General features: G+C 37.5%; 1 protein-coding gene across 2 annotated transcripts in view; it reads right to left on the bottom strand.

Annotated features, from left to right (window-relative positions):
* MAGI2 (membrane associated guanylate kinase, WW and PDZ domain containing 2) overlaps nucleotides 1–24107 on the bottom strand; it is a 1487205-nt gene that overhangs the window by 52911 nt on the left and 1410187 nt on the right. For both annotated transcript variants that reach the window (XM_049783101.1, XM_049783109.1), the window contains 4 exons: nucleotides 20215–20400; nucleotides 17859–18033; nucleotides 10266–10488; nucleotides 8464–8607 (listed from right to left, as the gene is read on the bottom strand). In XM_049783101.1, coding sequence (XP_049639058.1) covers nucleotides 8464–8607; nucleotides 10266–10488; nucleotides 17859–18033; nucleotides 20215–20400 — 728 coding nt within the window. The remainder of the gene's footprint in view (nucleotides 1–8463; nucleotides 8608–10265; nucleotides 10489–17858; nucleotides 18034–20214; nucleotides 20401–24107) is intronic.

Below are 24107 nucleotides of genomic sequence, written 5' to 3'. Positions count from 1 at the left end.
GAGGGGGTAGGTGGGGAGCCTTGGAAAGCTCCCCCAAAATGGGCAGGAAGGAGTGGGGAGGAGGAGGAGGGAGAGAGAAGGGGGAGAGAGAGAGGAGGCTGGGGAGAGGATGGGAGGCCGAGGAAGGAAGGAGAGAGAGAGAGAGGGAGAAGGGAGAGAGAGAGGGGAGGGGGAGAGATGGAGATGGAGAGAGAGGGGAGAGAGAGGAGAGAGATGGACAGAGGGGGAGGGGACAGGAGAGGGAAGGAAAGAGGGAGAGATGAAGAGAGAGATGGAGAGAGAAGGGAAGGAGAGAGAGAGAGCGAGCAGAAATATTCTTATTTTTTTTTGTTTAAGAATAAAACTAACAGAAATTCTTTTGCTTTGTTTTCACAGATGAGTCATGTACCCCTGAAGGAACAGTGACGAATTCTAAAGAAGATAGTATTAAGAAAGTTGCTCTTGGGCCAATATAGATCAGGGGTTAAAATGCTTGCATTGTTTATGGTCAATTCTGGTTTGATGTGATGGCTCCTTAAGCACTACCAGAAGCATAGAACTACCATTGAGCATAGATCTGGAGTAGTAGCACTGGAGGAGTATCCAAAGCCACCCTCTGTCTGCCCCCACTCCCAAGAAAGAAAGTTGATTTTAATTTAAAAAGTTATGGACGCCACTTAAATAAATGATCAGTCTAAAAATGGTCTAGGTCACTTCAAGGTTCATAATATATTTTTGTGTCATAAGAATTTTAGAAAGAAGGTAAACAATTGTATAAAGAAGCTTATGCCATACCAAGTAGTCATTTTTCAGCTAGGAAAGAAAGCTATAAAAATGATAAAGATAAACAGTAACTTTGGCAATAAAATACAATTCTGTGGAAAATTACATTGCATTATTGTGGAAACAGAAAAATGTTTGCATTTTCAAGTGTAAACTTGCCTTTCTTTTAGATTCTCTTTCAACTTGACTCAGATTTTTATTTATGCACTTAGATTACTCTCTCTCTTCACCAAATGTCTTGATTTTTCAGAGTTCTTGCTTCACTGAGATTTCCAGTGAAATATGTCTCGGTGCTCATTATTCTTTGCCTGTTTTCTATTTATTTTCCGTTTTTAATTGGATTGTGTCCCTGAGAGTTTTGTATCAGAGATATATTCATTAGTTATGAAAATGTTATACCTCTCAACTTTATTGGACTGTCTTGCAACTTAGGAACAGTCTTCTTTTCAGAAACCATCTATTAGTCTTTCCTAATACTAGCTTACATATTTCCTTGAAATCTGCATCTCATTTGTGTTTTTCTTAAATTTGTTTTTATGAATGATTGTAGAAAAGTGATCACACATGATAATTGTGTTTTTATTTCCTATTCCCCTATTTTCTATATTTATAACTTTTAATGTCAGTCAGTGTTTCAATTAAGTAACAACATATTAAAACATTATTTAGTAAGGCTAAATATACTTAACCTTACTACTCATTAATCTATCCATCCTTACCACATTACTTATTTTTGGATTTTAAGATTCTTTATGATTATAGTTCATAGTGTTTTACTTGATATTTATTCTAACAACACTATTCTATTCAAATTCTGTTCTATGACATAGCTTAGTAACTAAATTCCTCTTTATTAGTTTTTAAGTCTCTCATAGGTTAATATCTTTTGTTCTAGTAAAAATTATATCATAAGATCATTTTTTTGGTTCTGGTGCCACTTCTTGATAGTGCTCAGGGCTTATTCCTGGCTCTGTGCTAGGGAATATTCCTGTGTGGACTCAGGAGACCAAATGGGGTGTCTGGGGTTGAATTTGAGTTAGCTTCATGCAAGGTAAACATTCTATCTTTGGTACTATGGCTTCAACCATTCAAAAATTCTTTGAACTTTCTAACAATGCTATATATCACTCCTTGCATTTCTAGGAATTAAGGCTCAACAAAGTGAACTGATCATTTTAAATTTAAGAAAGTAAATATTTCATGTTTACTTTAGAAATTACAGGTAGGACTTAGAGTTTAGAAGGTTCAAAATATTGAATAGTTAAAAGGAATCTTTAAATGCATCTATTTACTTTTTGTTTCTCATAAAGTTGAGAGGTATAACATTTTTATAACTGTGATATATAGGTTCATTCCATATCTCAGTGTTGTACTTAGTACAATAGCTAAAATATGGAAACAGCTTAAGTATCCAATGACAGATGAATGGATTATGAAGATATGTTAATATGCACAGTAGAATACTATGCAGCTGGAAGGGACAATGAAAGCATGCAATATGCTGCAACTTGGTTGGTACTAGAAGATATGTTGAGTGAAGTAAATCAGAAGAAGACAGACACAGAATAATCTCACTTATCAGTGGTACATAGAACAACTGGATGAGGAAATAAGGGAGGAATGCTTAGATCACCTTTGACCCCAGAGAAGGAAAGAAATCAGGGTGGGAAGGAAGGACATAAGAAAGGGAAGTAATGAGGAAACAGGGACCACAGTTTTCCTTATTCTTTAAACAAAAAATTAAAAAATATGTAATTGATCTTCTAAAAAAGTTTTTCTCTTCTTATCTACATTTGAACTTATGATCTGCCCTTCAAAAGAATAATTGTTTTTCACATTATTATCTGATTATGATTTGTTCTTGATATGTTACTAAATTTTGAGAGGACCCATTTTATTTTGTTTGTTTGTTTGTTTTTTGTGGTTTTTGGGTCACACCCGGCAGTGCTCAGGGGTTATTACTGGCTCCAGGCTCAGAAATTGCTCCTGGCAGGCATGGGGGACCATGTGGGGCGCCGGGATTCGAACCAATGACCTCCTGCATGAAAGGCAAACGCCTTACCTCCTTGCTATCTCTCCAGCCCCGAGAGGACCCATTTTAAAGGACCCAGGAAAAGCATCTTACCAGAATATCTGACTCATATTTCATGAGGTGGCAAGAAAGTATTTTTGACAACACAACAAAAAGATAAATCGACAATAATTTCCAAGAAGAAGAAAAACTCCCAAACAATGTGTTCATAGGAAATCTTGTTAATCTGTCATAAAGTCAGGCAGTCTAATTTTCCATATATCTTTCACTAAGGTAGTTCTCACTGCTACAGGTAGCCACAAGGAACAGAGTGAAATGATTTATCTAGATTTTAGAACTATGTCCTGGGACACGACTACCTCTTTTTCAACAGATCTATGAGTGCATCCCTTAAAGAGGAGGATCACTGGGCTCTCTCTTAGATAGCTGGGCTTGTGCTTGGATGCCAAAGGATATACTTTCTAAATTAATAAGCAATATCTGGGGCTGGAGATATAGTATAGAAATAAGGTGCTTGATTTGTAAGTGGCCAGCCCAGGTTTGATATCCTGACACCACATATTGTTCCCCTGAAAGCCATCAGAAGTTATATCTGAGCACTACCAGGTGTGGCCCCAAACCTCACCTCCTTATTATTTCTTAGCTTTCTCCCAAAGTACCCGCCTCTACCTCAGTGAAAAACTTCCCCTTACATCTTTGTCCATAACATTTCCTGACACTCACTGTCCCATTTCTCCATTTCTCTGGATTTTCAGAGAAATGGTTTTTGGGTCACACCCGGCATCGCTCGGGTTAATCCTGACTCTATGCTTAGAACTCACCCCCAGCAGGCTCGAGGGATCATATGGGATGCTGGGATTCGAACCACCGTCCTTCTGCATGCAAGGCAAACACCTTACCGCTGTGCTATCTCTCCGATCCCAAGAATCTATATTTTTTCAGGCATTTTTATCACTGGCTTACAGCCACGACTAATGCAAAGACTCAGAGAAGACTCTAATTCAGAGCTTGACACTGGGTACATTAACTAGGCCTTCAAAAGTAACACTATTTACATCTGTAATATAAGAACATAGCAATTCATTAAAGACTACATGAAATAATTTTTTATAACTGCCTATATTCTGAAATAATGGTCATTATGATTGAACAATTTTTACTGAAATGGGCTTAGTTTAGGATATGTTGCTATTACCAGATAATTACCGTGTTTTCTCCTTTTGGTTTTCCTCATGAAAAAGGGGAAATATATGTGAGGTGTTTTTATAAACACAATTAAATATAAAGTGTACATATATTTATCTGGAAATAATATATTGACAGAAAGTAAAGAAATCACATTAACAAAAAATGGGTTCTGTGTGTTTTGAGTTAGGAAATCTGGATAACTTTTCTTCTTTCTTTTTTGGTGCTGCTTGGGAGCCATTTCAGGGGGATCATGTGGTTTATGGATTATCATGTGGATTAATGAAACTGGACTTCTCTAATGCAAAGTATATGCTCCACCCCTTTGGCTCCTAGCTGTTTCTCTTTTCTCCATTTGTTTGTTTTTAGGCCATAGCTGGAAGCTCTCAGGCATTAGTCTTGACTCTGCACTTATAAATCACTCCTGGCAGTTACTGGCAGGTTTAGGGGATTATATGGGATTGGGGATTGAACCCGGGTCTTCCATGAGCAAGACAAATGTCCTACTCACTGTGCTATTGTCCTGGTTCCTGTTCTTATTGAAGGTATTTTTGATGATAGTCAAAGAATGTATAATTCATTTATGTTTTATAGAAGTGTCAGAAATTTTCTAAATAAACCATAATACCCACAGAGTAAGGATGGAGCAAATGTACAGCAAATAAATGAGTTTTCTTGCATGCACCTGACCCAGGTTTGATTCACAGCACCACAGATGGTACATAAACCCACCAGGAGTAATCCCTGGGTTTTGAACCAGGAATGAGACCTGCCTATCACTGGGTGTGACCCCAAGACAAACAAAAAAGAGAGGAAAAGGCATAATATCCACAAAGAGAAGAGCCACTTATAAACAACTACATAAAGTTGATTCTTTACAGTATAAACATTTGGTCCCTAGTTAATTTTATTGTAAAAATTACAAGTTGTAATCAGTTTATACATTCATTTAAAAGATTCAAATCACTGAATCATGCAAATAATGATGAACTCTATTCTTGTTAAAATATTTAAACACCTCTTTGAAAAACTTATCATCATTTACTAATAAGCATACCATAGGTGGAAAACATTAGCTTTCAATGATTAAATTTGATGAAAAACATAAAAATACCTAAATTATGTGCTGTGATTAAGAACAACTATTGTACTTTAATAAGTCAGAATCAAAATATTTATCTAGTTTGATAGTGGATAATCTAAACACCCTCAAACTTACACGATGAATGCTTCCTTGTCCCTAAATGGAGACTCTTATTCTTAGACAAGGTGTCCATTGGTACTATAAGAATTCATGAGAATAAAAACCTAAAACATTTAAATACTGAACATAAAAAGCAGTTTTTTTCATCCCTGACAAGTTCTCAGCCTTATTTGAAAAATTAAATATAAGATCACCTAGTAAAATACAATTCACTAAACTTATGTGACACTTGTGGTTCATTTTTTGAGAAATAAATGATGGAAACATGAGTGTTTGTAAGTGTGTATATATGTATATACATATCTGTATGTATGCACATATATAGTGGTCCAAAATTAACTAATGAATATTATATAAAACTGGTCATTTTTTTCCTTTGGAATGGCTTGTACACTGAAATAAAAAATAAGCTGCTTTATAAAAATGGCGTGGAAAATGATGAAGTATTACTTATTTTTATAATCTTTGACAGGAAGAGAAAATACCATTTTCAGAAACTCAGGGAGAAGGCTCATTTATATCACCTGCCAGAATAAAAGCATCTTTCATAAAACTAGCACTTGCCTACAGAATTTCAAATTTGTTTACATGGATATAAGACCCTAGGTAAACTGCTGGAACAGGATGACATCTCATTCTACAAAATCTTGTGGGGCAGGGGTGAAGGGAGAGTTGTGGAAATTCACAGTTCCTAAACTACAAACATCCTACCTGTGCCACGCCTATGCTGTGATAGTTCCCCTATAGCTCAGTGTCTTCAGACATCTACTGTAATAGATTCATCTAGAAATGAAGACCACATACATAGCCTAATGAGCCCAATCTTAGGATTTCTGGGTCTATAGGTAGGTCTGTAATGATGCTTGATAATCTTCATTTCTTTTATGTTCTTAGGTGATGCTAATGCCAGGAACCACACTGAACACTACTGCTTTGGCTGAAAGTTGATAGAGAGTATGTTATCCTACATCAGAAGAATTCCATTTTTAGGCTTCTATTGAGCAGTCAGCCATTTAGACCATTTTTATTCAAAACCGTGGCCACTATTTGGTACCCATAAAGACCACCTTTGACATTCACTGAAGGTGGGGTGGGGGTTCTATTCTTTCTTAGAGCACTCATGATTTTTCACTCATGGCCTTCATGTTGTGCTGAGTTCACTTGCACTGCAAGATTAATTCTGTTTTGGGTGACATCTGGCTGTGGTCAGGAATTACTCTTGGCCTTGTGCTCACTCCTGGTGGTATTTTCCATTTATGTAGAAACTGGAAACCTAAAGTTCATCTGGAGATCTAACAGTGAGAGTGTGTAGGAGGATTCTAGTGTTGTATCAGGGCAGGAGCTGTCAGTCTTTTGAGTCAGCCTGCCTGGGTTCACAGTTCAATTTGTATATTTGTCAGTTGTTAAAAAATAGAAAATTAAAGGGATATATGTATATATATATACATTATATTCATTTCTAGTTCTGCACTGTGGGTAAAATTCATTGACTTGGGAATGAGAATCACAGAAATAAAGGAATTGGTGACAGGAATAACAGTTTATTCAGATTCAACCTGCAATTAGTTGGTGAACCTGAGAAAAACTCATATTTCATACTTGTTCTTTATTAACTTAAAGAGTAAGGAGAGAGTACAAGGATAAATTATAAACTAAAAACAAATCACCCAGTAAATAACTTTTACATGTGCTAGCCACTACTTTACACAAATTAATAATGCTTTATATTGTTATTTTGCTTCATTTTGTACTTTTAGATGAAAACTCAGTTGTGTACCAACCAGATGTCATAAATTAACTAATCTATTAAAAATACAGCTTCAATTTATACAAAAATTTTAAAATTTTAAAATTTCTCACTACTATTTTTTAAGGCTAACATGAATTCCTTTCTCCATAGAATCTGTCTGTTCAATATCAAGGCTAAAAAAGAGAACAGTTAACACAAAGAAACTATTTCCAAGAAACACAAGAACCAGTTGATTAATAAACATTAAAACCCAAATTAAAAAAATGGCCAAAAGGCACATGAAAAATGTTTCACATTACTAGTCATCAAGGAGATGCAAATCAAAACAACAATGAGGTACCATCTCATGCCACAGAGACTGGCACATATCACAAAGAACTCAAGAACAATCAGTGCTGGTGGGGATGTGGGGAGAAATGAACTCTCATTCATTCACTGCTGGTGGGGATTCTGTCTAGTCCAGCCCTTATGGAAAACAATATGAAGACTTCTCAAAAAACTGGAAATTGAGCTCCATATGATACAGCTATACCTCTCCTAGGGATATACCCTAGGAACACAAAAATACAATTCAAAAATCTCTTCCTCACACCTATATTCATTGCAGCGCTATTCACAATAGCCAGACTCTGGAAACAACACAGATGCCTGACAACAGATGAAAGAAATAGATGAAAGAACAGATGAAAAAAACTGTGGTACAAATACACAATGGAATATTACGTAGTCGTCAGGAGAGATGAATTCATAAGATTTTCCTATGCATGGCTGTACTGGGAATCTGTTATGCTGAGTGAAATAAGTCAGAGGGAGAGAGAGATATAGAATAATGTCAGTCATCTATGGGTTTTAAGAAAAATCAAAGACATTATTGAAATAATTCTCAGAGATGAGGGTAGGAAGGATCGGCTCACAATATGAAGCTCACTACAAAGAGTGGTGAGCGCAGTTAGAGAAATAAATACACTGAGAACTCTCATAACAATGTCAATGAGTAAGGGAAGTAGAAAGCCTGTCTTGAGTACAGGCAGGGGAGGGGGAAGTGGGGACATTGATGATGGGAATGTTGCATTGGTGAAGGGGTGTTCTTTTTATGACTAAAAAACCAACTACAATCATGATTATAATTATGGTGTTTAAATGAAGATATTATTTAAGACGACAAAAAACAAAAAATACCCAAATTAAAAGCAAAAGATTCAAACTTAAGTAAAAACGAAATCATTAACCTTTGGTGTAAATTGGAGCCATGTTTCAATTTCAAACTTTTTCTTAGATTATTTTGTCCATTTGTCTTTTTTTTCATAAAAGAAACTATATTATGAAACTTAATATTAAGACTTGTCCATTAGAAGCTTATTTTAGAAAAATAGAATTATTATAGTAAAAAAAATTGGAGTATAAAAAAAGACAACACTATATCGATTATTTGCATAATAGCATTACTTCCATAACTCAAATTTTAATTCTACATTTTCTTTTTTTCCCCCGAATTAGGAAATTCTTTAAAAAAATGGAGATTGTTCTTACCCTCATCCTTCCATTTCTTATTGCTGGCCCATCTTCTGCCAACCTCAAGACGTACAAATCCATCTTGTATTCTCTTCCCCCACGAATGCTGAATCCAAATCCTTTGGCTCCTTTCTCCAGGTCCACAGTGAAGTAATCATAGTCCTTTGTGGTTAGGGAGAAAACAGAATAGACACTTGTTTAAAATCTAGGTGGGATTGTAGTTAATTTTTTTGTCTTTCTCTCATACAGTGTATTCTAAGTGACATGATCTTGTGAGAAGTGCTAATCTGACTTCACAACCTAGAAAACTGCAACACAAAACCCCAAAGGCTGGAGTATATTGGAATGCAATTTATGTGGTCATTCAAAGAACGATTATGAAGCTCCTGAACTCCACAGTCATCAATTTACGGACAAAGAGTTAATTATTGCATCTAGGCCTGATGATACTTTCAGTCCTTTCAGTTAGTTTTCTTATTCACTGTTATTTATGTAACATAAATAACATATCAAAATTGTGTGTCTCTGAACATGTATGTGCTCATGTGTGCTGGGATGTGTAAATTACAGGTTGGATGATTGAAAAAATAAAATTTTTTCCCCCTCACCCCGGAAAAGTAAAATTTAACGGAGGTCTTTACCTCATAGTTATACAAACTACTGAATATTAACTGAGTGTAGAAATTCTTTTATGTATATTTTTTATAATTTTATTTTACATAAAAAGTAATAGGTGCAAGATTTCCTGACCATTGCTATTCTGAAAATTAAGCAGGATAGAAGATGATTTTTAATTGGTAATAAAACACAATGTGGTCTTAGAAAGTTGGTATTGTACTAAACTTACATTTTGGTCTCTAGTTGTCATATACTATTTATTAGATACCAAGGCATTTCTCATAAATGTTGATTTTTAAACTATCCCATGAAAAATAGTCTTCCTTTGGTTTTGAGCACAAACATGTTGCTAAGGGAGACACTTGCACAAAAACCATAATTGTCAACCATCAGATCAGAAGAGTAGGGGTGTGAGAGCTGTAATGTTGGACCAGAAAGACATAGGGATGGGGAAAGGGCTATGATTATGTGGTGGTAGGGGCCAATATCTTTGTGTATCAATGCTAGAAATTTTAGCACTATGTAACTGTCACCCAAACGATAATAATAATCAAGCTATATATTAAAAATAATATATATATATATATATATACATACATACATACCAATGATACTGACCACCCACACCAATAAAAAACCCTTCCTTTAAGAAACTGAAGCTCAGAGAAGATAAACAAGTTGCAATGAGATGCACGGAACATAAAGAAATAACCGTAAGAGTGCATGTTGTGCAGAAAAAAGAGTTGGTCCTTGTTAATACTCACGCTCGTTGGGGGAAACAAAGCCAGGCCTGATTGTCTCCCCTACACATAAGGATCTTTACAGTTCAGTGGAAAGTCGGGGACCATGCAAGTAATTATGCACCCAGAAGAGCTCGACTTCAGCCCTCTGTAAAATTTTCTGCATTACCAGCAACATTTATGGTCCCAGATAGAACTTAATAAGCTCACAAGGCAGGTTACATGAGTTAGCTCATTTTTGCTTATTTTACTATGTACCCATTGTATTCAGCTGCTTTATCCTGAAAGATATTTTTTTTTTGGTCAGAGCCAGTTAGGGTGCTCTGGCTGGTGGTCAGTGACTGAACTAAGACCCCGGCTACCTAAGGCCAAGTCCTGAAGCCCTACAGAGTTGTAAATTCTCTGATTCCCACTCAGGGGCATTGGATGGCACTGGATCCCGGCTTTCTGAGCAGAGGTTACCTGCGGCGGCGGCCTGTAGTCTGACAGTGGATACGGCCTCGTGTCTGGGGACGGCTGCCTGTAGTCCAGCAGCGGGGGCTGCCTGTAGTCCAGGGGCGGGGGCTGCTGGTAGTCTCCTCCGGGGGGCTGCCGGTAGTCCAGTGGGGGCTGCCTATAGTCCGTGAACGGAGGCTGCCTGATGTCGGGCTTCACGTCCTGCCTCGCTTTGACTTCCGATCTGTAACTAAACATGGAAACGGGATTTGCTTCTCTCTGGGTATTCTAAGGGGATTAGACCATGGGCAGGGCTCCCAGGCTTCATCTGGCCTCTGTTTTAAGCCCTTTGTACATTTGGAATGATGAAATTAAACCAAATGTTATCTTAAAATAAGTTGACACTTGCCATACTACTTTTTTTAAAAAAATGTATTTGCTTAAGAAATCAGTTAAAAAAAAAAAACAACAAACAGCAATCATGGTTTGGTCAGAATTTTGCAGATAAGGATTTGAAAATAATCTCAGAAAAAAATCTGCTCCAGAGGCAGGTGGAGGAAGGGAGGAAGAAAACTGAAGACATTGGTGGCAGAAAATGTGCACTAGTGAAGGTTGTTGGACCTATGTGACTGAAATTCAGCATGAGCAACTTTGTTACTGTATATCTTACAGTGATTCAATTAAAGAATTTATCTATAAATAAAAATACACGAAGATCTCTTTGCCTATTAAATGCTGTACAACCATAGCAAATCAAACATGTAATTATACATTCCAGAATATCAATATCATGTTTTAACACCACTTAACTTCTGTTTCTGCTTACCCCTCCCTCCACACACAAAGACAAGCATACATCCACACCCCCTTTTCACCAATCATCTATTACTTTGTAAGACATGACTCTAAAATACATAATTAAAGGCTATTTTAACCTGCAAGGGTAGATCTTTTGGAATATTTTACAGAGGTTAAAGGAGTGATAGAAAGGAATAATCACCAACTTACAAATCAAATAGGAAGTTTTTGATCATTGCTACAAGGAGAAATATATTATGCAAAGTTTAAATATTAGGTTATAGCTATCAGATTAGTACTGGCTATTTTTATGGTCAGAAAATGGAAAGAAAAGAAAAAAAGTCCATGTCCAACATTTGTCTTTTTCTGGTTTCTAGATGTCATTAGCTAGATGTCAATTACTACTAAATACAAAACCCATAATAAACTGTTTGGTGCTCTTCTGTGCATTAAAATTTCTCAGTACTAAAGAGGCAATAAAATAGCCAATCACTGTCATCACTGATAGCTGAAAAACTCTCCTGTGGTATAGAAACCACTAATTTCTGTGCTCTTTGCCTATTGCTAAGCAATAGCTCATAATAAGGGACAAAGGCATATTAAAGTACACTCTCCATAATATTTTATTGTTATCCATTAAGTATTCTAGGATCAACAATAAAACAATGAAACTGAGAAGCTATTTAATACCAACTCAAAAAATCAAATGTGCCAAGAAAACAGGTTCAGTACCTACAGATTTGGGAGGGGGCCTCCCAAGAAGTGCTACTTGAGGTAGACAATTCAGTGCCAGAGTCTGTATTTATAGAGCCATTCAGCCCTGCAATGCAGGTGTGCCTCAGTGGTGTTCAGAGGCCAGCCCCAAGAACTATATTTTGAAGCGCTGTGGGGGCATGTGGTGCTGAGATTCAAATTCAGGTCTTGATGCAAGCAAAGCACGCATCCCTGAGATATCTCCCCAGCTCAAGTCTCAGTAGAATTTTTACCTTTCGGTCACTCACTATGCTAATCAGTGCTAAACATTTTGAAAAAAAAAAAAATCTCTCAACTGAACAATTACCATTAGTGAAGTCTAATATTTGGTGAAGAAACACCGAATGTGCATGGTAATATAGATTTGTGGCTTCTGGATGGGTCTTAGTAAAACAAATATTTTAATCAACTCTTTAAATAGGTCCCATTTGTTAATCCCACAGCAGAAGTGATTTATTGCTTTTGTGAGCTGCATACTTTAAACTTTGCATGTTGTCTGCTAACCCATGGAAAAGGTGCATATTGAGAACAGGAATTGCATAGCATCTGCCTTAAATAAATTGCTCTACTGTAATATTACAAAAATTAAACATGCATCAAACTGGGCCACAGGTGTTGGTGTCTGTTGGTTCATTCTAAGAATAGTTTGTGTGGTGGTTTGGAGGAGATCAGATTGTTTTAAGTTATCACTGTCACTTTATTTTCATTTTTTTGTGTGACATTTTGACATAAAGTAATCATTATATGATCTGTTTCTCAACAGATGTGTCACAAGGTTAAGCAAAAGAGGATGAGACTTCAGAGTTTCCTCAAAGATGACATAACATTTTAGATAAGAATAATTTAAACTTTGCAGCACTGTCATTGAAGCCTACATTTCTGGACTTAAATTTCATCTTATACCAGTGCCAGGTGGCAAGACTTTATGATGAACTCCACAAAGAAGAATTCTTTGTTAAGAAATCTACGAGGTTTTTATGAGTGTTGCTCATAAAAGTTAAGTGAACACTACATTGGCTTGAACAAAAATTATGTTTCACTGAATTTGTAAAATGCATTATTTTATGGAAAATTCAGAATTATTAAAAAATAACAACCTCAGTAATGTTCCTTTACTTATGAATGAAGGTCATTTGTGTAACCCTTCATAGCTATAAATTCCATTAGTAATGGGCCGTTAGAGATATTAAAACCAGATTGCACAATGACAAAGTTTAACAGAATTTTATAGTCTGAACAAATTCTGGGACTAGGAAATGATGTTCATGTGGTAGAGAACATTATTGTGGAATTTTACATCATGTGAACCTTTGCCTAGAATTCCTTGCAACTTTAGGGCTTAGAGATCAACATCTACATAACATAAAGACAATATCCAATGCTCTTGGTATTGACCTTGTCACTTAATGATGCCACCCAATATTAAGCATCCTTGCTGGTGAGGGGGAATTCTGCTATTTGTACACAGTTTTGGAATATATTACAAGTGAATCTTGTTATTTTTAATGAATGTATCTCTTGAAGAATGATTTCCTTATTCTCACATTAGAATTATTCTTTTGTTTCCTAAGTGTACCTAAAAGAATGTTAAGATACAAGAAATGGTTGGAAGTGTACAGAGTCTAAAGGAATACAAACCAAGACTTCATAAGACAGAAAAAAGAACAGAAGAAATTAAAAAAATAAAAGAAGATTGACATTTTATGTTATTTTTGTTTGTTTGTTTGTTTTATATTATTTTGGGAAATATTATTAATCAGTGCTCAAGGGATCTTAAGACCATTTCCAGTGACTCTTGTCTAAACAGGTTGAATGATTCAATGTTGCAGATCAGAAATGTGATTTTTCTTGAGTCAGCCATGTGGGTCTACACCTTAGTGATATTCTGGGGAAACATGCAGTGTGATAAACTGGACTTAGGTGCCTGGTCATAAAAGTCAGGGTGCCAGGAAAAAGAGGAAGAAAAAGAGGAGGAGGAAGAAGAGGAAAAAGAGGAAGAGAAAGAGGAGAAGGAAGAAGAGGAAGAAGAGGAGAAAGGAAGAAGAAGAGAAAAGAAGAGGAGAAAGGAAGAAGAAGAAAAAGAAGATAAAAGAAGATGAGAAAAGAAAAGAGGAGGAGGAGGCCAGGGATGTTCAGTTTGTAGAGCAGATCACTTATAGGTGTCAATGCCTAGATTTGATCCCAGATGATCTCATGTTCATGTTCTAATATTCTCACAACTTTTATGAATTCGTGTATATGTATGTATAAAATATGAGATATACTTATGCATGCTCACATCTAATAAAGCAACTATAAAAACATTGACATTCATAACAAAAAACTTATCCCACAAGTATGACATACTTACATTATGTCTATTTTGCATTGTACTAGAGACTCCAGTCTGTATGTTAAAGTGCCCACAGGAAATAAAAGTTATGCTGAGTGGAAAAAAAAAAAAAAAGAAAACCACAGGGGAGAGTAATCCACCAGACTTCTATCCTTTGACCACACAGATGACAGAAATATCCCAGGGCTACTGAACACTAAAAACTTTGTAGTTCCTATGTGGGAAACTTGTAGAAGATAAGGAGTTAGTCTTGATGAGGGCTGGAGTAATATCACAACCCACAGGTTGTTTGCCTTGCATGCAGCCGATCCAGGCTTGATCCCTGGCATTTCATATGGTTCTAATAGCCTGCCAGGAGTAATTTCTGAGTGCAAAGCTAGGAGTCAAAAAACAAAACAAACAAAATAAAAGAGTTAGCTTTGAAAATCTGGCAGGCAGAAAAAAGGCAGGTGCCACTAGCTCCATAGCTATCTATTGGCTCCTTTTTATGACATTTTAACATGTTATAATCTTAACATGGGCATAATCTGACATGAAAATGATCACTTCTTATAAGCATGAAATAATAGGAAATGCATACTTCCTGTGCAGCCTATTTACTGTCTTAGAGACAATTCTAACCTAAAAATATGTCAAGATTTTCCATCAAATACCTTTAAAAGCAACAGAGAAAGTAATTTAATCACCTTTAAAAGCAGCTAAGAAAATGGTTTTGGTATTTGTACAATTATCTAATCTCTTCCCTCAAATGCAAACAGGCCACCTTGACAAAGGGTCAAGCCATGAAACCTGAGTGTCAGGAAAGGAATCAAGATTAGAGTGGACACTTTCAAGAAGCAAAACTAGCTAAGGTCTCTGTGTACACAGGCTGGTGATTTATTAAAAATCGTGATCAGGTCAATGAGATTACTGACCCTGAGGATAGAAGCAAGTGTCTATGTCGAGGAGAGTTTGATTCAGAAAAAGGAAGAAAGGAATTGTGGCAGGGAGGTGAATTAACAGATTCAAGAAGAACTTGAAGCTGATTGAGGGATTGCTGATGCATTCAGGTCCTTTTACCTGAGCCTGAAATAAACCCCAGGAAAAGCCAGTACAATCTGTCCGAAGCACGCGGGGTGAGAGGAAACACATTTGGGTTAATTACTCAGGACTCTTACAGATTGCTAAATATTTACCTCCGCACATTGTGCTTTATGGCTATTAGTCTTTTTTTGTTTTCACAGAACATAGTGAAATCATAAACAGCCAAGGACAACAGACATTTACTTTTCTACGAGAGGAAAGGGTCACTGTGGTAACTGTGAGCAGGAATTCATGGAGAGAACACCTGTGGCATGGCAAGCATATTTGCTCGAAATCAGTGCGAATGATGAACACAGGATGTTCTGGGACTCAGACATAGTATGTCACCTCATCTGCACCATTACAGGAGGCCAGAGATAGGAAGCAAATGTTCAGAAAATGTTAGTATTATGGAGAAGATTGGGAAGAGCTTTGTGTTAAGAAACATTGCTCTTTTTTTTGAAAGAGGAAAACATGATTCCTCTCTTTCATTAATGACTCGCTCTAACCTAGTCTTCCTGTGACCAATGAAAAGGCAATGATGTTTTTATTGACACTCCTTTACTGGAAGATAAAACTATTCATATTAACTATTCATTCTAGTTCCTGAAGTAAAATGGACTCATTAGGTCATAAATGGAAGGTATACAGTAAAATGCTGTAAAAATGCAAACATGTACCACCATTTTATTCTTTCTCCCTTTTCACACCACTTTTACCACTGGGCCATTAATAAGCACACTGACCCTAACTGCCTTTCTCTCAAATCAGTCTATTCTCTGAACTTTAGAACCAACAAAATAGATTCAGATTCAATCTACAATAACCAAACTTAATAATCTATTGGGGAGGCAGGTTGAGAGTAGGAGAAAAATGGGAATATTGATGGAGGGAAGTTAGCACTGGTGATGGAATTGGTGTTAGAAAATTGCATACCACAAACTCAACTATAACTCAACTATATTACTTGATAGCTAAATTAAAAAATTAACTAAATTAATTAAAAGATTTTTTTGGTGGGGGCATACCTAGTGATTCTCAGGGGTTACTCTTGGGCTCTCTGCTCAGAAATCACCCCCTGGCAGGCTTGGGGAGGGTGAGCAGGAGGGCTCTGGGGTGCTAGGAATAGAACTTGGGTTGGACACATGCAAGGCAAATGCCCTATCATCCGTGCTATTACTCCAGCCCCCCAAAATTTATTTTTAAAAGAAAAAAGCAAATCAGTGTTATTTGTACTCTGAATCTCTCTAGTGAATCAATCCACGAGATTTAAAATAAATATCAAATCCTTTAAACTCTCTAAGATAATGCTCTACAATTTAGCTTCTTAAATTGTGGTCACATAGCTGAATATGGAAACTGTGAAAAAACTGACAATGGCCAAAGAATTTCAAATGAATAACACCAAAAGTCAACTCAAAATCAACTGAGTGATAAATCTGAGATCTTTTTGGCAGCAATAGCTTCTTTGTCACATTTTGGATGAAAAGTGTTAAGTGTAGAAAAGATATAAAAGCATCTGTGCGCCTTCTGTTTTTTTTTTAGGGGGGGGCCACACCTGGCGGCACTCAGGGGTTACTACTCCTGGCTTTAAGATCAGAAATTGCTCTTGGCTTGGGAGACCATATGGGATGCTAGGAATTGAAAACCATGTCTGTCCCGAGTCAGCCACATGCAACTGTACTGCTGTGTTACCAGTTCAGCTCCCATATGTGCTTAACATGGGCTCAAACCCTGACACTGCAAATAATCCCTTAGTACAGTCAGGATTAATTTATGAGAGAAGAGCCCTAGCATCACTGGGTGTGGTCTCAAAGACGCAAAAAAAAAAAAAAAAAAAAACAAACCCAAATCAATCAAACAAAAAAGAAGCCTTGATCTACGAGGCCCTTTAAAGTGGGTGCTAATTGACTTTATCAAAAACCATGCTCCCATTCTCTTTCCCTTGTCATCCACTTAATGTTTTCACTAATTTACCTCCTCACCCCATATGTGCAAATCTTTAACCAAAGGACCTGTGCATATGCTCCTTACCAGGTCTAGTCGGTCTTTACTAGCTAACTCTTATTCATTGTAATTTCTTCGGTAAAATTTCTTCTGTCACTTATGATAATGATAGTTGGTAGTAGGTAGGGCCAGAAGATAGCATTTAGGTAAAGGCTTTTGCCTTGCATGTGGAAGGACAGTGGTTTGAATCCTGGCATCCCATATGGTGCCCTGTGCCAGCCAGAGGTGATTTCTGAGCCTAGAGCCAGGAGTAATCCCTAAGCGCTGCCGGGTGTGATCAACCCCCTCCCCCCACCCCAAATGATAGTTGGTAGTGATCACTCTGGACAAGAACTGCCTACTACAGTGTCTAAAAGGAAAAAAAAGAAAGAGAAAAAGAGAAATATCAGCTACAGAGGCAGGCAAGAGAGGGCAGGGAAGGAGGAGACCAGGAAGGAAACTGGGGACATTGGTGGTGGGAAATATGCACTAGTGAAGGGTGTTGTACATAGATTTACTAATAAAATCACGTTCAAAAATACATGTGGCCACAAAACCACACAGAAGTACACACAGACTTCATTTTATGAACAACCATTCTATCTGCCAATGTTTTGTTCTGTCTCAAATTCTTCTGCTCTGCACCTCCTTCACCTCACAGAGAATCAGAAAACTAAAGAAAATGTTACCTATTTTCATGTCCTTGTAGCTGGAGTGGTTGAGGAGGAGTTGGTTGGGCTACAGGACTGTTGGGTGTGGCCGGGCTTGGCTGTGCCAGAGGACTCTGCTGGGCAACAGGGCTGTGCTGCTGGGCCATGGGGCTTTGCTTCTCTGAGCTGGGTGCTGAGGCTGGGCTGTTGAGCTCTGCAATGGGGAAGCAAAATGGCAAAGGAAATCAGGTTAGTATTGAGAAAGTTAAAGGAGACAGTAAGTCATAACACTTTGATTCCTCAGGTGAGTTGGGTTGTGGTTATTTCAGTTTCTGTAGTTTTAAAAGACAACAGCTTAATGTTTAACCCCTTTAACCAGAATTCTTTATGGTTCTTCCTAAATGTTGCTGAATAAGGTAATAACAATGTTTTCTCATGTGTCCAAAGACAAGATCACTATTTAAAAGAACCGATAAAGGGGCCCAAAGAACATACAGCACCTGACTATGTTTAATTCTTGGCTACTACATGGTTCCTTAGTATCACTGGGTATGACTCTGGAGGTCCCCAGAAACACTGGGGTGGCCAGGGTGTCATCAGAAATTCAGGGCCGAGCAGCCCTGCATCCTCAGGCCCTTACATGAAGCACTGTTCAGTTAGCCGAAGAACATAGGTAGGGCTCTGGAACTCCTGAACATCACTTAGAAGGCCTCAAAACAACAACAACAACAACAATAACAAAACAACCAAACAAGAAAACAAAGAATCTATTAAAACTACAAACAGATAATGCAAAGGAGTGAGCTTAAAAACATGCTGTTTTTTTTTTTTTTAGCATTGTTTGCTGTGAGAAAATGTTTCAGCCATTAGCAATTCTCCAAAGAGAAGCATTTCCAGTTTTCCACAGGTTGGATTAGAACTAAACATAATACAAATACTATCACAAAGCAGATATCTTTAATATGTTCCCCATCCAATTCCTTGCTAGTATTATTGCCTAAAAACCTCTGGACTCCATGGTTCTCCAGAAAGAGAAAATAACATTTGCTAGAAGGTTTATCAAGTTGCTCTTTGTTAAAACTGTCACTTCAATTTCATTGCAATAGACTCAAAATTTACACTGTAGTTATCTCTCTACATTGAAATAAAAGCTAGGTAGATACATATAAGTCTAAGAAAATGTAAAAGCAAATTTGTTGTTAGTGAGCAATCTTAGAGTCAATTTCCACTGAATAGTTTATATAATGCAGATAATAGGTTAAAAAAACAGTCCTTTTTGTTTTGTTTTGTTTTGTCTGGTTGACAAAATGAGTTGATTTACAAGCATTTTCTTATTAACCCTTGTCCCCTTTTTTCTCACAGTACCAAATTTTAAATTCCCTTTTTGCTTATATCAGAAGTTCTCAAGTTTAGCACCATTGATCTGATAATTGGTCAGATTATTCTGCTGTAGGAATCAACCTGAGCACTATAGAATGTTTCTCAGCATCTTTGCTCCACAATGCGTGTCAGTAGCATGACCATCCAGGCCTCACAACCCTACATGTCTTCAAACATGACCACAGGTCCTCTGTGGCAGGGGTGGGAGGATACAAACTTCTGTTAGTGAAAAAAGACTTTTCTACTTAAAGTGATGCTGCTATTCAGAGTCCCAAGATAAAATCTCAAGACTGAATTGAACAAGGATCCAAGTGAATGAGGAGCCCATTGCTTTCCTCCTGGAGCATTCTGGTCCACTCATCAGAGAGCTTCAGGGCCTGAATTCTCAAATGCCCTTAACAAAGTAATAAGGATGCCAGGGTGTCTGGAAATGGGAAGATTCTAGTGAGACTATGTTATGAAACTCCATGGCCCCTTAAGGCGTGTGAGTTCTGTTGCTTCCTACTCTTAAGCCTCAGGGGGGAGTCCTTGTACAGAGAAATTCTAAAGGCTAAATGGGAATTGAAAATTCTTATCAGATGCAACATTTTCTAAATGAGCTCTCTTTATCCCACAAAACTTCCTCAAGCTTTTCAAAATCAATCTGACTTTGAAGAATCCTCCAGAGCTTTCCTGTTAACATGAATGTGTTGCCCCCACCTTTTTTTACTTCCTCCTCTTCAACCTTGTAACTATCTTCTCTGTTGAATGGGTTTTGGCTTAATATAATCATAAAGAGAGTACTCCGGAGACCATAGGAAATGATTGAATAACCCCGATGCCTGGAGATTCACACGATTTATCTCCAATGTCACATAACTTGATTTCTGAATGAATCTGTGACTGAGCCAATGGGATATGCATTGCAGCAGTGTGTGAGTTTTTACGCAAGTGGAAATAACAGTCAACCTCAGGCACTCTGACATCACGTTGACAGCAGCCAGGTGGACTCCGGGACCCTGGCTCGGGCACTCACCCTCCTGAGGAATGATGCGAAGGGTGACACTAAGACCCGCGTCCTTGATGAGCTTCACGATGTCTGCATGAGGCATGTTGATGATAGACTGGCTGTTCACGGCTAAGATCCGGTCTCCCACTTTTAGTTTTGCACAGCGATCCGCAGGACTCCCATCAATGATGCGTCCGATTTTATGGGGCACAGCTAAAAGAATCCCCAACAGAAGTTGATATCAGGGGCATTACCGTGCTCTGTCTTTGAGACCCAGCCCCACAGGAAAGAATGCAATACCCTAACTCTTTTAGTCATGATATTTGCCTTTGCAAGTCACTGTAATTTTTTGAATGAGGTCTGTGCACATCGTTGAGACCAGGATTCTACATTCTAGTAGTGACAGGTAATTTCAAACATGAGGCCAGGTTATTAGCAAACTTTGATACAGCTGATAAAAGTACACATTTTGGGGCCTTACCCCCAAATTTATAAATCAAAATGTTCTAGCAGGAGATAGTATTATGGAATTAAACAATCCATCAGGAAATTACAATATATAGGAAAATTTGAGAGTTTAAGACATGCAACTCTGATTAAAGAGTTTGTACTCTATACACAATTATGAAAAGTTTGGGAAGATACTACAAGGAAAAGAATGCTATTTCTATCTATTTCTATTTTACTGAGGGGAGGACAAGAAAATTCATTCTCTCTTTCTCTGTTGGTGAAAAGGTTGTGACCAGTTTCCTACTCATCTACCTTACATATTTCTGACTGAATATACTTGGTGGTGTTGAGATCTTGCCAATATCTGAACATGATGGATTTACATGACAGATAATGCCCGATATTCTAAGAAACACATTTATTTTTTATTTTTTAATTTTTTTTGCTTTTGGGCCACACCCAATGATGCTCAGGAGTTACTCCTGGATATGCGCTCAGAAATTGTTCCTGGCTCGGGGACCATATGGAATGCCAGGGATCGAATCCAGGTCTGTCCTGAGTCAGCCATGTGCAAGTCAAACACCCTACCACTGTGTTATTACTCTGGCCCCAGAAACACCTTTATTTTATGTGCTACAGAAACGAATAATTAAAAAGGGATAAACCATGCCACTCCATTGACTATAAGATGTTCTCTCATTTTTGAGAAATTAAACTGTGGAAACATGGTATCTCTTTAGAATAATGAAACATATTTTTCTCTTTGCTAATTTACTTAGATGAGTGGGGAGAGCCAGGTGGGAATTTAGATGCTCTAGTAGGCTGATTTCTATTTAATATAAAACATTGTCTAAATCATTTTTCCAGTGATTGTAAATTGTTCATAGTATCTATGTAATCTCCTTCAAGGAATTTACAATCTAGAGCTCTATATTTTTTTCTTTCCCCTTTGAAGATGAGGAGCCTTGGCCAAGAAGTCACCTTTCAATGACTTGTTGCTCTCTCCAAGGAAGTCTGAGACTGATTTAATCTGATTCAAGAGGCAAAGGCACATTACACCTTTCAGTGTACTCTGAAATTGCAATCCAATTCCTGAACTCTCAATCTTTCATAGTTGTTAGGTGAAAGGTAGAACATCAGCTAATCACCGTAGCAAGGAAGGACAATCAGCAAGTTAATGAACCAGTCCCTGGATCATATTTCTATTGTGAAAGGTTGTAGATAGCATATGAAAATATTGGCTGAGCTTGTGTTTCTGAAGTAATACTCATCACACTGGAAGTTCAAACCATTTTTATTTACCATAACCATGAATGACTAATTAAGAACACCTTACACAAAGCACATTATCACCTTACAGTTTTAGGACAAAATATTTAATCTCAAATATTTTTGGACAACTTAGTTCTCAAATAGGAATGTTATAATAGTGCGTTCATTTATGTATTTTAAAAGTTAGGAATATTGCAAGTATTTGGTGACCAGATAGAATTTGAGTGAAATTTCTTTTTCTTTCCTGTTTTTTGATCCCTTTCATTTTTAATAATGTAGTAGTCAATAAATGATATGTTCTTTTTGGCCATATTATGTGCATTATGATCTACCCTGTGACCTTCGGAGTTACTTGATACCTCCAAGTTTGCTTTTCCATAGTAAAATTGGAATAATAATATCATTGACCTCAAAGAATGCTTCTGAGAATGAAACGCGTTATCACATGCAAAGTGACTAAGAGCAGAATGCCTGGCATATAAAAACTAATCCATCCAGGGCCTGGAGTGATAGCACAGTGGTAGGGCATTTGCTTTGCATGCAGACAACCCGGAATAGATCTGGGTTTGATCCCTGGCATCCCATATGGTCCCCTGAGTCTACCAGGAGTGATTTCTGAGTGCATAGCCAGGAGTATCCCTGATCTCACCAGGTATGGCCCCAAAACCAAAAAACCAAAAAAACCAAACCAAACAAACAAAAAACCTGATCCATCAATACTAACTTTCCTTGGGTCAGAGATAGATAGCTCAGGGGTCAGAGTTACATGTTTTGCACAAGGACCTGAGTTTGATCCCTGGAACCACCTGACTCCTGAGCACTATTTAGTATAGATCTGGTGACCCTCAATACTATTGGGCCCAAACATTGCAAGAAAAGGCTCCATCTCCATCAAGTAACCTGAAAACTGTTTTGGAAACTCTTTCCCCTCAAAAAGTAAATAAAAGATCCTTTCTAGTTTTTTTTTTTTGTTTGTTTGATTTGTTTGTTTTGGGGCCACACCTGTTGATGCTCAGGGGTTACTCCTGGCTATGTGCTCAGGAATCGCTCCTGCTTTGGGCAGACCATATGGGATGCTGGGGGAGGGGGGAAGTCGAACTGTGGTCCCTCCAAGGCTAGTGCTTGCGAGGCAGACACCTTACCTCTAGTGCCATCGCTCTGGCCCCAGTTTTTTTTTTTAAGACTATGATTTTTTTTAATATCATTAATACTTCTCTGAGTTTTAGTCTTAAAATGTAAGACCCTTCACCCAGAGACATTTTCCACCACCAAAATCCCTGTTCCCCACACCTTCTCCTCCTCCCTGCCAGCTTCTGGGGCAGGCATTTTACTCCTCTCTCTCTTTCTTTCTCTCTCCCAGAAGTTTGCACTATTATTAATGAAGGGATACTGTGTATATTTCTTTATTTCCACCCAACTAGCCAGAGTGATCAATTCCAATTATTGTAATAGTGATCCCTTCTTTACTCTAATTGTACTTCTCCACTCTATGGCAAGCTTTCTATCAGGGACTGGTCCTCCTGGCCTTCCTCTGCATTGTCACTGGATCTTATAACCACATTATTATGTATTTTTCTATCCTATAAATGAGTGAGATTATTCTATGTCTATCCCTCTTCTAACTAATATCATTCGGAAGGATAATCTCCATATTATTCATGTTTAATATCATTATTGCTATTAAATAATAGCACTAAATAATAATATTTATATTAAAGTGTGTGCCTGTGTCCAGCCTATTTTTTTTCTAATGGGAGAAACACTAAGACTGCTCAAAAAAGGAACAATATTTTGTTTTACACAAAGTTATATCTTTTATGAATCAACTGAGGAATCTGCTTTATTTAGAAAAAGAAATGTGTTTCAGGAATGCTAGACACTAGATGAGGTCAAGAATCTTGTTTGTGAGCCCAGAGAGATAGCACAGTGGCGTTTGCCTTGCAAGCAGCTGATCCAGGACCAAAGGTGGTTGGTTCGAATCCCGGTGTCCCATATGGTCCCCCGTGCCTGCCAGGAGCTATTTCTGAGCAGACAGCCAGGAGTAACCCCTGAGCATCGCCGGGTGTGGCCCAAAAACCAAAAAAAAAAATTTCTTGTTTGTTTTTCTCTTTTGTCACAAAAATATTTTGTGGGTTTCTGTAGAAGAATGCTGACATATAAGGGAAGCCACCATAATATGAGTCTCTTCATTATACACT

The sequence above is a fragment of the Suncus etruscus genome, chromosome 1 (assembly GCF_024139225.1).
Source record: "Suncus etruscus isolate mSunEtr1 chromosome 1, mSunEtr1.pri.cur, whole genome shotgun sequence".
NCBI classification, from domain to species: Eukaryota; Metazoa; Chordata; class Mammalia; order Eulipotyphla; family Soricidae; genus Suncus; species Suncus etruscus.
The sequence above is the reverse complement of the archived record's forward strand: the minus strand, read 5'-3'. Positions and strand labels throughout refer to the sequence as shown.